The sequence below is a fragment of the Malurus melanocephalus genome, unplaced genomic scaffold, assembly GCF_030028575.1.
Source record: "Malurus melanocephalus ecotype Western Australia unplaced genomic scaffold, MMel_1.1 scaffold_4, whole genome shotgun sequence".
Classification (NCBI taxonomy): domain Eukaryota; kingdom Metazoa; phylum Chordata; class Aves; order Passeriformes; family Maluridae; genus Malurus; species Malurus melanocephalus.
This window is the reverse complement of record NW_026623236.1, coordinates 1202464-1217123: the sequence shown is the minus strand read 5'-3', so window position 1 is coordinate 1217123 and position 14660 is coordinate 1202464. Positions and strand designations below refer to the sequence as shown.

Here is a 14660-nt window from a genome sequence, read left to right as displayed (position 1 = left end):
CCCCAGAAATTGAGAGCCTTAAAGGCTCTAATTGTTTTTACAGCCCTACTTAAAGAAAATAGCCTACATTCTCTCTGTCATGGAGAAATAAAGAAAATAGCCTACATTCTCTCTGTCATGGAGAAATTAATCACCTCTTCTGCCCTCAGACTCCTTTTTTAAAATTCTGGTTTTGTTCAAGTAAATAAACCAAGGAACCAAGAATAAAAAAGAATCTCCATAAGCATTACCATGCAGTTGTTAAAGGTTGCATCATAAAGTTCTTTTTATATTAAACTAGTGAAAAATGAGATCCAAATAAAGTTTGTGGATGCAGCAGAAAAGCTAAATCATAGAGTGAAAATTAACTATTGATAGAGTTTATGAAGAAACCCAAAACTGTGCTGCTGGTTAAATAAGACTAAGTAAGCACTGAAGTATGGTGATGGAAGTGAGATGCATGTATTGACATAATATAGATAATATAGCATGACACACCAATCTCAGAAATCTAGCTTGGTCTGCAGCAGTGGTAAATGAACTACAGCATCAAATTAAACAAAAGACATTTCAAGAATTTACAGTCTATTCACAAAAGTTGAAGGACTTTCAGTTTTTATTATTCTGAAGGGTTAATTTTGTGTACTTGGAGAGTTCTAGGTCCAATGTGTTCTGTGCCATAGGCTTTACATGTTTTACCAGATTTTAAACCACATAASACAAAGAATAATYAAACCTTCAAGKATAAGACAATRACATGTTTTGTCAAATATTGCAAAATCTCTTCTAACATGAGAAAAAAAATAGAACAAGTATAGTTAATAGGAGAATTTTAAAATATGACATTGCCATTAGCCCACACACTTTTAGCCCCATTGAAACTTGGGGGATTATGAAGTGGTGACACGAGCAGCTCAGTCAAGCGAGAAGGAGCACCTGCTCCCTGTTGGTATGTACACTATCTAGTTGAAGCATGATTCTAATCCCTTGTCCTGGCCAAAATGAAGATGGTGTCTTGTTTCATACKTTAATTTCTATGATATCAATCCTCTTCTTTCTGTGTCTTTTTATCACGTTAATACTTTTATTAAAGTAAATTCTACAAGTTATTAAGTAGCATCTAAGACATTTTCCATAATTTGTATGTATTTCCTATATACATAAAAATTACTATGATGGTTCTTTTTAGACAAACATTTTATTTTGTAAACAATGTAATTACAGTTTATTTTAAAATGATTTATTTTCTTTATAACACCAAGTCTTTACAATCCTTTTTTTTTTTGTGCAACTCTCTCCTCTGGGAAAGTAGAACAGTATTTAGGGAAGTCCACTGATAAAATTCTTTATTTTTTTCTCACTATGGCTGCCACCACCACAATGCCTATCAGGTTTTGTTGAGGAATACAATAATAGCATTCTCTTCAGACTTACTCATTCTGTTTTCATTCACACATTATCTCAATGATTTGTAAAAATTCCCCCATCTTTTTTATGTACAATAAAATTTTTTACAGAGATACTGAATTATTAGCTTGCAGTTATCTATGAACATACCCAAAAAACCTTTACAGAAATTGCCTCACTTTTTGTTCTCACCCTTGATCCCATACATGATGCTCTACACAAGTACTTCTATGCACTGCCACTCTTTAGTGCACTCACTGATCTTGCTGCACGTGATGGCATCTTGATGAAAAGTTTTTATTAGCAAGAGCAAAGAAGTATGAAAGAGCACAAGACAAATTTCTGTGTCTAGGCACAAAAAGAAGCACATCCACTACTGGAGTGTAGGAGAGAACAGCCTAACGGGGACAACTACTGAGCTCATCTACTGGTGTACAGCACTGCARCCAGCACTAGCACTGCTCATCGTGGGCATCCCAAGCACTCAGTGTTGCATATCACTATCTTTCAGCTTGCAGGTGATCAATAACTTTGATGTTAATGATGCCACTATGGCTGGCTCATATCACAGCCATCTACATTCTCTCAAGCACTAAGTCTCTGCAGAAAAAAGTTTTTGCCAAGGAACATCTAACCAATATATCCCCAAAGGTAGTGCTGTCAACAGACATTGTGAGTACTCAAAAATCTGACCTCCAATTTATCCATGAGCAACCTCTTACAGAAAGAGCTGTGTAAATACAGTCATGAAAAATGTTAACMTTAGGTTCCTCAAGAATAGTAACAAGGGATGAAATTTCCTCACAAGAGTCAACATATCAATTGAATACCATTCTTAAGACCTATATTTACAGGAATTTTGTTAGCACAAGGCATAGGCAAAGGTCATTATTTGAATGTTTAAAAAAAGTACTAGCTTTGCTATTAAAGTGTCTTTTTACATTTTTGTGCATACTTGATATCTGCAGTGTCCCACCCAATGGTAAAAAGAAAATAAATTAATCCTCTGATTTTTTTTTGTAGATAATTTCTTTAAAATAAGAGATAGAATGATTTGAATTTATAAACTCTGAATTTTAGGGAACAAAAAAAATATTGAAATCCTAGTAGTATCATGGCATTGAAAAAAACACATTCAGATACCATAGTGGTAACATAGGAAAAACCTCCACTTTGCTTGCTCCATACATAAAAACATTACTTCCATTCCAGCAAAAACTGAAGTTCTTCCTTCATACTATGAATTACAGTAATCATTTTACGCACAGGGACATTTTTTACTGAAACCTTGAAAACCTTGCCCATTGCCCAMCTGAAAATAGGTTATCAACCACACTTACCAAACGGGAAATGGATCTGAGAGAGTGATAGGAATTTCTTCAATATTACCATTTACTGAAAAAAATACAGAAATATTTTAGCAAAAGACTCAAAGATTGGATTTTTCTGTTAGTGGAAACAATATAATTTTGGGGGAGGTTATGGATGTTTGGTAATCTTTGTTGAACTATATAAACTCAGCTGTTTAGAATGGAAAAATTTTTTTGATCATGCTGAAGTTACACTTATGGATTATATAGTAAGTTAAATTTATGTTACCATTTGAGTCAAAACAAAAAGAATTGTGGTAGCATAGAGCTATAGCATTTCTTTTTTTTTTTTACTTAAACAGCAGCCTTAATTCTTAACAAGTTACAGGTCCCTGATGTTTAGTATATCAATATTTTATTGATAAAGGTGTGCTGTACAAAACATAAAAACTTTATACACTCCAAGGGCAAATTACTTCCCTTCCCTTATGGGAATAGTTTTATTTTTAATGTAGTTCTTAAGGGGTTTTAATTCTTCATGGGTTCTTAGGCAATTTTGAATTACAACATACATATTTAATAGTAATGACATCCAGGGAAATACTTTTTGTGCTGGAGATAATACATACACATTAATAGTAAAATACACAAAGAAAAAACCYCAAACCTCCAACAACTAAGAGGACATACACAATCTGCTTACTGACCTGTAACTAATTATAGTTATATAGTATCTGGTGGTTTTCTCATCAGACTGCAAGTCACTTGTATTGCCATGAACTATCCACTTGGTTTATGAGCTGTACAGCCACTGCACAGCCACCTTCCTGCTGCCCTGCCCTCACATCAGAGACACAGCACAACCGCCTGCCCCTCCAGAATGAGCCTCCCAAACAACACCATTTCTCCACCAGCAAGCCCTTTCTCTGGTACTGCAAGCCCACCTAAAAATTCCTCCCATGACCAACCATCCAAGCACTTTGTGAATATTCACTTCATTTTGTGTCCACATGCACTGTTCTCATGGTAACTTAATATATGGCACAGTATTTGCCCCTGCAAGCAACATTTCASTCCATGAGTCAACACAGCCCCTGCAGGTACCTACCTGCAAGGTTTACAAGCTCTCCAGAACTCCTCAGCTCCATTATCACTTGTTTCATGGATGCTGCCACATACCAGTGCCTTCCACAGTACCCTGACAACAAACTGAGAAGTGCAGCGTGTGTCCACTGCTCTGAGGCAACGCTTCCAGTTCTGTYCTCCCAAATGGCAAAGCTGCAAGCCTATCTGAACCCCTGATGCCCCAACCACCACACCCAGAGCTTGTGAGCACTCTCATGGGCCTGTCACAGTAAATTGAAGGCCAGCAAACTTGTCAGCCACTTTGTAACAAAGCTAATCCCCCACACACACCACCAAGTACTTTTCCTGAGAGAAAAAGTCTATCTGAACGCACCTCAAATGCCCGGGGTCACCGCTCACAAGCACTACCACACACTTGTACCATATAAACCGTCCCTCATACAAATTAAAGCTTACTGGAGCAAAAACCAGCCTCTCACAGTCCCTTCATCAATAAATCTCTCAAGTCTGTGAGCCCACACAAAGTCCTTCTGCTCACCTGACCTCACGCTTGGTTCACGAACGCTTGTTGACACCAAGAGCTCCGTCACCTCCACTGGCCTCACTGCACCTGGAAGTTTGCCACTCCAGGGCTGGGCTCCCCCTGCCCAATCAGGCTCRTCTCACATGGCTACAAACACAAGAGTCTACATTTCAACCTCCTCTTATTTGACTCATGAGTTTGTTCTCACGGCAAATGGAAACATAGAAAATGCATCTATTGTTTCAGGACATGATTGTGGCCACTCCTGCACACTGACAGATCTCTGAACCCCTTGTACCAAGGCTGAGGAACCAGCAAGGCTCACAAACATTTTCACCCCTTAGGTGTCTGCACTCAGCAAACAGCCAGCACAGCAGCCTGAACTCCAGACAAAGCCCTAGGCTACCCCCGGACACTCCTGCAGGCAGACCCCTTTGCACCCAATCTTATGGCCTTAAGCTGAGACAAGGACATTTAGATATTAGAAAAATTTGCACTGTCAGGGTGGTCAGGTAGTGGAATAGGTTGCCCAGGGAGGTAGGTGATGGAGTCACCCTCCCTGGAGGTGTGCAAGAGGTGTCTGGATCTGGCACTGTGTGATGTTGTTTAGTGGTTACAGTGGCAGTGCCAGGTGGACTGTCAGACTGGACGATCTTAAATGACTCTTCCAACCTTGATGATTCCATGCTTGTATGCATGCAGCACCTAGAGCAGAGACAAAGACACACAGCAGCACCGTGCAGATGAGGCTCTCCCACTCCCSGTCTCACCAAATCCGCGCTCTCAGGAGCAGGAGCTTCCCCGGGCACTGCTAACCCCATACCCTCCCGGSCCACGGCTGCCCTCACACCGGGCACGGCGTCCCGAGGCGAGGCTTCCCAGATCGCCATCCTGCTCGCCATCCTGCTCGAGGTTCTGCCCCAGCGCGTTCAGTCAGCCCGGCCAGAGGCACCACAGTGCGGGGCTCCGCACACTGTCCCGCACATCCCTGCGGGAATGGCCCGCCCCGCTCCGCCGGCACTGCCCGCACACCTGCCCCGCTCCGGCCGGCTGCAGGAACGCAACGAGATGGATTCGGTACTTTTACAGCAAGAAGCAACAACAAAAGGATTGAAAGTGCCTGATATTTCTTAGGGCACCTTTTATCTTTCCTCAAACTTCCTTTCCCCCCTCCCGATGCGACTTAGGCAAGAGTCCCCGCGGACCGAGCGCTGCCCTGCCCCTGCCTCACGGCCCGGGGAGGAAAGGACAGACAAACCCTTCTGGGGAGCAAGAGGTGAGGACAGCTCTTCATCACCCYAAATCCCCCTCCCTTCCCGCCACGACTGCGCTCTGCCACGGACCGGGGGATTCCCGGCTGTCGTCACTGCTGCTCCCCAGAGAGCTGCCTCTGTCCCGTCCGCAGCGAAGGCGGGGGCGGTCCCTGCAGAGCGAGGCCCGGCCGCCCGCCCCGGCTCTGGCTCCGCCTCCGGCTCCGCCTCCGGCTCTGGCTCTGCCTCGGGGCGTGGGCGGGGCGGAGCGGAGGCGGGCCGGTGACGTCACCCGGCGTGGGGCGGTTGCCATGGTGACGCGGTCCCACCCCGCTTAAAGCRCCGCCTCGGAGGAGCGGCCGCCGTCCCTGTGACGGAAGCCAAGATGGCGGCGGCRGCGTCTGACCTGCTGACGGGATGGTGCCTCTTCGGCCTGGCGCTGCTGGTGAGAGGCGGCTCTCCCGCCCTGCGGCGGCCCCCTCGCACCTTCCTTCCCCTCCCTTCCCCTTTCCTGGGCCGGCTGCTCCTCCTTCCTCGGCCGCCCGCTGTTCCAGTGCCGGGCGTCCCTCCTGGTCTCTTCACCCGTGCCTCTGAGCCTGCCCCGGCCGGGAGCGCGTCCCTGCGGCTCCCGCGGGTGCCTCGGCGGTGAAACCGCAGAGCAGAGCCCGGAGCTGGGAACGYGGGGCTGCCTTGCCCTCCTGCCCGGCGAGCCGCGCTGCTTGTTTGTGTTTTCGTATCTTCCGTGTGTGAGCGCAGGTGGTGTTAGTCAAGCTGTTATTAAGGAAAACAGTGACTTGYGTGTGGTCACTCTAACTCAGGTGTTGAGTGTTTACGTACAAAGTGTGTTCATGCTGTGCTAGTTATCCATWAAGTGTCTAACATTAGTATCTAATCGCTGACATTGTTGTTACACAACTCATAAGTATCTTTCCCTRTGTATTTCAGGCCATTCTAATTTTCTCCTGGGTTTATGTGCGCAAGTACCAGAGTCGGCGGGAAAGTGAAGTAATTTCTACCATAACAGCAATTTTTGCGTTGGCCGTTGCTCTTATCACGTCAGCGCTTCTTCCAGTGGACATATTTTTGGTTTCGTATATGAAAAACCAAAATGGTACATTTAAGGTATGAATTTCCAGAAATGTAAAATTGCCTCCTCARAATAAGCATGTGTGTTGCAAAGGGATGCTCTTCGTTTTTCAAAGTGTTTGACTCCAGTGCTAATACCTCTTTTAGTAACTTGAGTTTTCTTAGAGCTGGGCACTAGTACTGTGCATAAAACAYTCATTTGAACTGGATTTCAGTTTTCACTACCATTATTTCTTAGATACTAAACTCATTTTAAAATGCTTGTTTCTCCTGTTGCACATACGAGTGAGTGCACTGTTGTGAAGATTTAAACAAATTGCTTAAATGTTGTTTTTCAGTATATTGTAATGGGGCATTGTAGAATAAAATTCATTGGACTTGTGTTCAAAAATAGGCTGTGTTGCCYGTTGGTAATTTAGGGTTATTTTTATTGTCTTTTTTGTCAGCAAAACATTTGGTACTGAAGCACTTAAACTTTTAAAGATTTACAGTGCTAATCTACCTATAATGTGATGCCTGAGTTATTAAGCATACTTTTGAAATAGGGAAAGCTGCAAAAAACGTTGAGGGAGGGGAATGCAGCAGTATCTCTTCCTGGCTGATAAAGCCTAAACTGAACTACTGTATTTATAAACTGTAGGGGGTTGCTGTGCAAAATGAGTATTTAGAACAAGGACAGCAAGTACTCTTCTCATTAAGTGTTACTGTAAGAGATCTTCCCAGTGCTTCAGCTATTATTTTGATTTTCAAGAGGAGTTCTTGAAGGTGTTGACCCAGTGTTTTGTGAGGACACTGTGAGTAACAAGAGGTCACATTAGCATTGCTAATTTGAATAACTGCTTACTTTGGTTTGGAGCCTGGATATATAGTARGAGTTATGATTCTGAAACAAAGGATTGAGTGGGAGAAAGGTAAATGCCTACACACTAGACTCAGAGGCTGTATTCCCTTCCAGCCCTACTTCCAAAGGAAGACATAGGTCTTGCCAGATCTGTGTACTGCTTCAAAACTAGCTTACAGCTAATATAGTGTTTTTTGGCTGGTGCTTATATAAATGCAAGTCATGAGAAGCTTTTAGAATTGAGCTGTGGTGTGATTGTCATCTCTATTGCTCGGGGTAATACAGGACAAATTAAGCTATTATTCAGTGTTATTCTGAAAAGTTTGTAGTTTCAGACTTTGCTTGGTTGGAATTAAAGTGGATACWGAAGATAGAAAAGACCTTTCATACGTGAGGGTTCTAGCAATTCAATGAAAAGAACATTATTAAGAAACACATCAAGCCTGACTATCTAGAGGAATAACTAATGCAGCTTGGTCCAGCTGAAGAATGCACATCTAGTGGAGTCTAAGCAGAATTTCCTGTTGCAAAGGACACATTTTTTGCTAAATGTGTGTATGCTTTCCCTGATTTGAAACAAACCTGTGAGAACAGAACATCAGAGGTGGTCATGCAGTCACTACAATTTCTTAATAAGGAAAATATGGTTATTAGAAGGAAAATTGCTTAAAATACTGTTTTTCGTGGGCTAGAATTCCTTGTTAATGTCCACATGCTGTGATATGATAAGGTGGGTAGATTCTATTTTAAAATTGTGCTGAGAGGAGGCTTTCATGCTTGTGGTGAAGACTTTTTCTGTGAAGAATCTTTTTGCATATGCTTCTGAGGTGTCTTTGTCCTGCATAAGTCTAACGTTTGTAGATACTTCTCATGGCTTGTTGAAATAAAATTGCTCCATACTGTCTTGCYTTTGCCTCTGTCTTYTACATCTCAGCTGAATTGAATTTCTAGCTTTGCAGCAATAACATGAGATCCATTGATATTAATGCATTTGATCTAAGCACAGGTGTTGAAATTATGGTGTAAAAGTATTAACGTAGCCTTCAAAGTTGAGTGAATCTGAAATCACTCAGAACCTTTAGGTAAATGCAGCTTTATTGATTTGGTAATTTCAGTTTAGAAATAAAGTTGAAGTAGGAGGCTGACAACATCTTAAAATGAGGCACGTGGTCCTGCACTGGGCTGGGAGTGGGACTCAGTGATGTTGGTGGGTCCTTTCTGACCTGGTATTTTCTGTGATGCTGTGGTCTTCATGAATTGTTAAAGCTTTTAAACTATCATGGATAACATGTGCGTCTTTCCTGCTACTGCTTCAAAAGTAGGATAGACTGAATTGTGTTTAGAATATTTCCTGGAGACTACTGGCCTTTCTCTGGACCATTCTTTCAAACTCAGCACTTCCAAGACACTGTGACTGATGCGGGGGTCTCAAGGACTGTGACTCTGGTGAGAACCCTTCATTGCTTTGGRTAGGCAGAATGATTTAAGTCTTTAATCTTCTCAGTGACTCCTTGAGGCAGATCTGGATAATATTCTCTGTAGATAAATTAGTAGTTCATCAAACAACCTTCYAACTGGATGATTTCAGAGCTGATGCCAAAAAAGTAGTAGCAGTTATCCTGATTCCAGGTAAAAAAAAATTTCTTCTATATGTACTCTTCCTTTACGTCCCAGCTGTAATTTCTGGTATCAGTGTTGAGTGACGAGAAACAAGGGTGCTCAACTTGAAAGGGGTACTGTGTGGACTTTCAGTTCATTTTTAATGTATCTGACTCTACTGTCAATTTATAGATATGCCTGAGGTTTTTCTGTGAATAAGCTTGTAGCARACTTAGGGAGAACCACATTATCCTAACAGCAGAGGTTAAAAGTTCTCATGGAGAATTGTATGTGTGTTTGCTGACAAGTGAAGATGGTATGTGTCTTGGCCAGAAGGATTGACTGAACTGTAACACCAAAGCAGAGTATCTTTTTCTGAAGGCTGTGAAAATTATGCTGCTTTCTGGAGGAAGTGTTGTGTAACCCTTTTCCATCGTGTGTTCTGAAGTGCCTGCCTYGACAAGGGCTGTATGCTATGCCTTGGTCAGCCTTGGTTAACTTGAGGCTTTGTCCATTTCAGTGGGACTGTTAAGGTACTGTTTATACAACTTTCAATTACTGCAAGTTATTCTTTATCGTAAACAAGTGGCTTGTAGCATTTGGTACATAGTGGTGTCTCTCAGCATATTTGGAGACTTACAAAATATTCCTGTTTTTTTACTGAGTGAATTGAACAGGTTTGGTATTGGTGAGTTTTGCACAGTAGTTACATAGTAGAATTCACTGCAACACATTTTCTAGATGCTGGGCTTACTTTGATTCATAGTCATGTTAAGTAGGAAGGGAGCATTTAGGTTTTAGCACTAATAAAAACTTGGGTATTATCTTGTAAGTGAAGTCCTGATAATATGCACCAGCACCACTTCTAGTTTAAAGGTTTTGGTTGTTAGCATTGTCAGTGTTCTAGTTTGTTTCAAAGGACTTCAAATAYATCCAGATGCATCTGATATGTTAGATCTGAAAGCTTGTTGGACTTATAACAAGCTCATAGGGACAGAAAACCTCACCATAGCCTAAAAGCATAATATTGCTGCTGGAACCCCAGTCCTCTGGGTCTGACCTACAAGTCTCCTAAATATTTGCAGCAAAGATGTTGCTGTCTTGTGGCAGGGAGACTGCTTGAAACAAGATGCTCACATAATCTTATTTTTTTTTTTTTTTACTACTCTTATAGCAGAAGGCAGAGAAGGTGATGAAACCTTTTCTGTTTGAGATGTATGGATTCTTGCTAYTATATGAAGTTAAAAGCCAGTGGCATTTCTTTCAATCTGGCTAAGACTGAATGTGTCACAAGCCTTGCGTATCTGCATGAGCTGTTAAAAGACAGTTTTCTTTTTAATGATTCAAGGAATAGCATCTGCCTAATGGGAGATTGGTCTGCAAAAAAACATTCTATTATGTCTTTTTGCATTTTATGAGGGTGAGGGGGGAACAAGTCATTATGTACATGGTGAGAATACAAAACCACTAGGCATGTCCAGGTTTTTTTACTTTTAGAAAGGTATTACCTGAGAAGTCATTATTCACTGAGACCCTCCTTTCTTCCTAAGAATTTCTATTTATGAAGTAATAATACTTGGCCAAAATATTGATGCTAGGCAGCTTCCGTTTGGCAGTCAAAATCCCGTGTCCCATTTTGGAGGTAACAGGCTGGAAGATCTGAGATCTGGATACAAAATTTCTTTATATCTAACCATGCTATGACTTGTTCTCCAGTCTTTCATACTGTATCTWCCTTTTGTTGGCCAAGCTTTGGATGACACTAATCAGAAGAATGAGGGATTCATCTACATTTGATGAAGCATCAGCTACTGAAACCTGTAATGTTGTATAACTTTAAGCTCGATTAAGATACATTTCCAGAGAAAGGGAGCTAGMTTTGTTGGGTACTCATGAAATTCTTACAGGGTCCAAAAGTGACAGTAGAAATGTCACATTTAATGGGGACAAAAGAATGAACTTCATGGCAGTTTCCTCACAAAAAAGTGTGGAAAGTGAGATTAACMTGCAGTGGTTTCATTTGAGGAAGTTATCTGTACAGTTTAAATAGWAGTTCTGTTGAAATATGTTAACATGAGTCACTAACTGGACAAATATGTTGGGAGAAGAAAGTCTCTGCTCTGTGATTACTTGGGGAGCAGGTGTTCATAACTAATTTTCTATCAATATAATTATATAAGTCATCTTCTAAGGGAGCTTTGGTTTTAGCATATAGGTAAACTCAAAATGTCTTAAACTGCTGTTTTTTATCTTTACCTATGTAGCAACATTTTATTGACATATATACTTTTTACACTTGTTTTGGGCATGACTTATGTTAAAAAGAACTTAAGCATAATAGTTTAATATAGGTCATCACACTCATTGCACACATCCTTGCAATTTGTGGCTTTCCTCTCAATGCAATGCATTTGTTACAGGTAGTTTAAAGGTAATACATGTTTGCCAAACTGCAGGAAACAGAATGAAGTATAGCAGAACAGTGAAGAGTGTGTGAATTCTGCAGCACCTAAGAGAATTTGTGGCCACATTTTGACACCTTAAACTGTTTGTTGAAGGCAGTATGAATTTTCACCTTTCTAGTATATTGTGCTTCTATRCTATTTGCTATATATACTGTAAACTTGGGTTGTAATGGAAAGAAAAGAAAAAGCCTAGATCTAGAGTCTGTCCAAATGAGTTCTCAATTGACTCCTCAATGTGCTAGTTGAGTAAAAATCATATATGTAGCAGYTTGATAGCTCACCAGAGATGCTGAGACTGTCAGAACTCAGACACTCACTAGGTTGCAGTGATCCTTGCTTTTGAAACAGCTGATATGAACTGGTTACTGCCTTTAATTTGTTGATGATGAGTGAATATGAATAATTTGCCAGTTAGAATAAAGTATTTTGCTTTTTCGTGTGTAAATGCGGGACTTGGGCTGCTGAATGAAAGCTGACATAATTATGATATACCAGTAAATTGGCTTGCATTACAAACTCTTCTTGTGCAGAGTAATGCAGAGTTTGTATCCTGGGGCAGATGTAAGTAATGGTGAAATGCACACATATTTGCATTTTGACTTTGCTTAGAGTAGTATAGCAGCTCAGTATTTTAACAYGGTGTAGTGTGTGTTTCCTAGTATACTACTTTGGTCCTGCATGCAACTTAATTTGAAAACAAAATGAAAAGCAGTTGCAGTGTTTGAAGTTCTACACTTGTATTGTGTTATAAGTGCTTTTGTGTAGCTGAAGGAGAAGCAGTTTTTGGGCAGTTAAGCCCTGTTGTATTTCCATTACTAGCTACCTCTTCCTGTACAGTGGCTGTGGCTCTTAAGCCTTGGGTCTTACTGTTGCTTTTCTTGCATATTCTTGGTTGTTGTGCATTTTCAATGTCTCCATTGCTCATAGGAGACATTTTTTCCCAATAGTTACTTAGAAGCAAATAATGCAAATAGTCCAGTTCAGTCTTGGTTTTCCCTTAGGCAAAATTAAAACAAGCATTTTCTTAATTTTTAACAAGAGGAAATTTTAATGTTCTGTATGCATTTGTTACTTAATGCAATCAAATTCTTTCATGGTTGGGTGTGAACCTGATATTCTTCAAAGGGCTTATTGTGTACATGACAAATACTTCAGGTGTTGCTTCTGCCCCTTCTGCTACAATATTTTTCATATTTTTTATGGGTTTGATGTTGAAATGGATGTATAYTTTTCTACTCAAATTCCACCTGATGATAATCTAATTTGGTTCATACAGTGGCTTTTAAAAGCTTAATGTAAAGTGATCTATTGGAAGCCTTAATATCGTAACAAAAAAGGATGGTGTTGATTTTGTGGGATCGTAGAAAAAGTGTTCATGCCATGTCATCAAGCCCATATTCCAGAAGACTTTATGTAGTTCTGAGAGAACTGATAAAGCAAGTTCTAAAGTGTCTTTATGTGTTATGGTAGATTTAGATAAAGAGTGTAGATTTAGATGAAAAGAAGAAATTGATGATGTTGGGGTTAATGGKTCTCTGGAACAGGTTCTCAGAGGAGTTGTGGATGCCCATCCCTGGAAGCATTCTGAGATCAGTTGAATGGGGCTTGGAGGAACCTGACCTAGTGAAAATGTTCCTGCCTGTGGCAGGAGGGATGGACTGGGTGATCTTTGAAGGTCCCTTTCGACCCAAACATTCTGTGATCATCTTTAGAGACTCTTACAGAAATACTGTGAGAATCAGCAAAAACATATGTGGGAGCTGCCAAAACTACTTAATGTTCTTTTGGATGTAAATTCTTCTGTTTATGAAACTGTCCTATGCTTATTTCTATTTGCCCAGTGATTTTCACTGTTGCTAGCACTCTAGCACGTAATTCTTTCGAAGTAGCATTTTTATCTGTCTCAATCTATTTGTGTTCTTTAATGACAGATTTTCATGTAGTCTTTTATTTCACTYGATTACAAATGCTTCTATTCTCTATTGCTAGGTCTGGGCTGATGCTAATGTTTCAAGGCAAATTGAAGACACTGTACTTTATGGATATTACAGTAAGTATTTTTTATAAGTAATGGAACCTTTAAGTGAAGTCATGAAGTTTTTAGAGGTCATACTAGATTATCCCATTCTGGTTAAACATGAGTCTTATATTTGGTACCCTTCAGAGAATACTTTTTTAACTTCAAGAGCCCCCTAATAATTCAAAAATACTAAAGCCAGTTCATGAAAAGGCTGATGGTTTCTGTTACATTATCTATGGTTAACATGCTTCCTGTGTATTTTGTGGTCCCTTAAGGGAAACACAGTTTTGCTGTAAGTTTTGTGGCACTTAACATATGCCAGAGTGTGAAAYGTGCCTACTATGTATAAAGTTCATGCACCCATGAGTGTAGTGCTTTTAAGTGCTCAGATTCAGCAACTACCGTGTTCCAAGTAGCAGTTACTGTGAAGGAGCATAAAGTTGATTCAAGAGCGGTAATCCTAAATAGAACTGAAATTAATAAAAAAGTTACTGAAATAAAATAATTCTGATTCACCAAACCTCTGCATAGTCTTACATCAGCTTTTTAGATGTCCTTATAAACATGAGAAGTTTTATTGCTAATGGGTATATTTAGGGGATGGCTGTAGAAGAGTGCATAGCATGGTTTGAGTGAAATGCTTGTCTCAATTAATGATGCGAACTCAGAGGTAGTTCCCTGCTTTTGGTCACATTTCCTAAGACTTGAAGTTTTTCTCTTAGCATTTTATGGCTCTTTTTTCAGATCAGGAAGTAGTTTTAAATAGTGGACTTATTTTTTAAAATGACAGCATATTTATTGCCTACCAGTGATAGTGACAAACTAGAATAGGCTTCACTTAGCATGAAAATGCATAAAGTCAGAAGTAGTAAAAAACTTACATGTTTTCAAAAAGGAACTTTTAACACAGATATTCTTCATTATATAGTAGTGGAATTATTTTGTATTTGCTTTCTACTCTCTGTAGTTTGTCAAGGCCTTGTTTAACAGACCAAGTATTTCACAACTCATAAGGTGGAACAGTCTTCAAGCTCTTCTGTGGACCACTTACTATAGATTTGTAAGATAGCTGAATTTCTGTAAGGTGCTTTGAG

General features: G+C 40.3%; 1 protein-coding gene across 1 annotated transcript in view; it reads left to right on the top strand.

The window, feature by feature from the left end:
• The first annotated feature begins 5906 nt into the window (after positions 1-5906).
• The window catches only part of LMBRD1 (LMBR1 domain containing 1), a 64066-nt gene continuing 55312 nt past the window's right edge, over positions 5907-14660 (top strand). Inside the window, exons 1-3 of the mRNA XM_057368837.1 lie at positions 5907-6000; positions 6501-6677; positions 13536-13596. Coding sequence (XP_057224820.1) covers positions 5941-6000; positions 6501-6677; positions 13536-13596 — 298 coding nt within the window. The 5' untranslated portion in view covers positions 5907-5940. The remainder of the gene's footprint in view (positions 6001-6500; positions 6678-13535; positions 13597-14660) is intronic.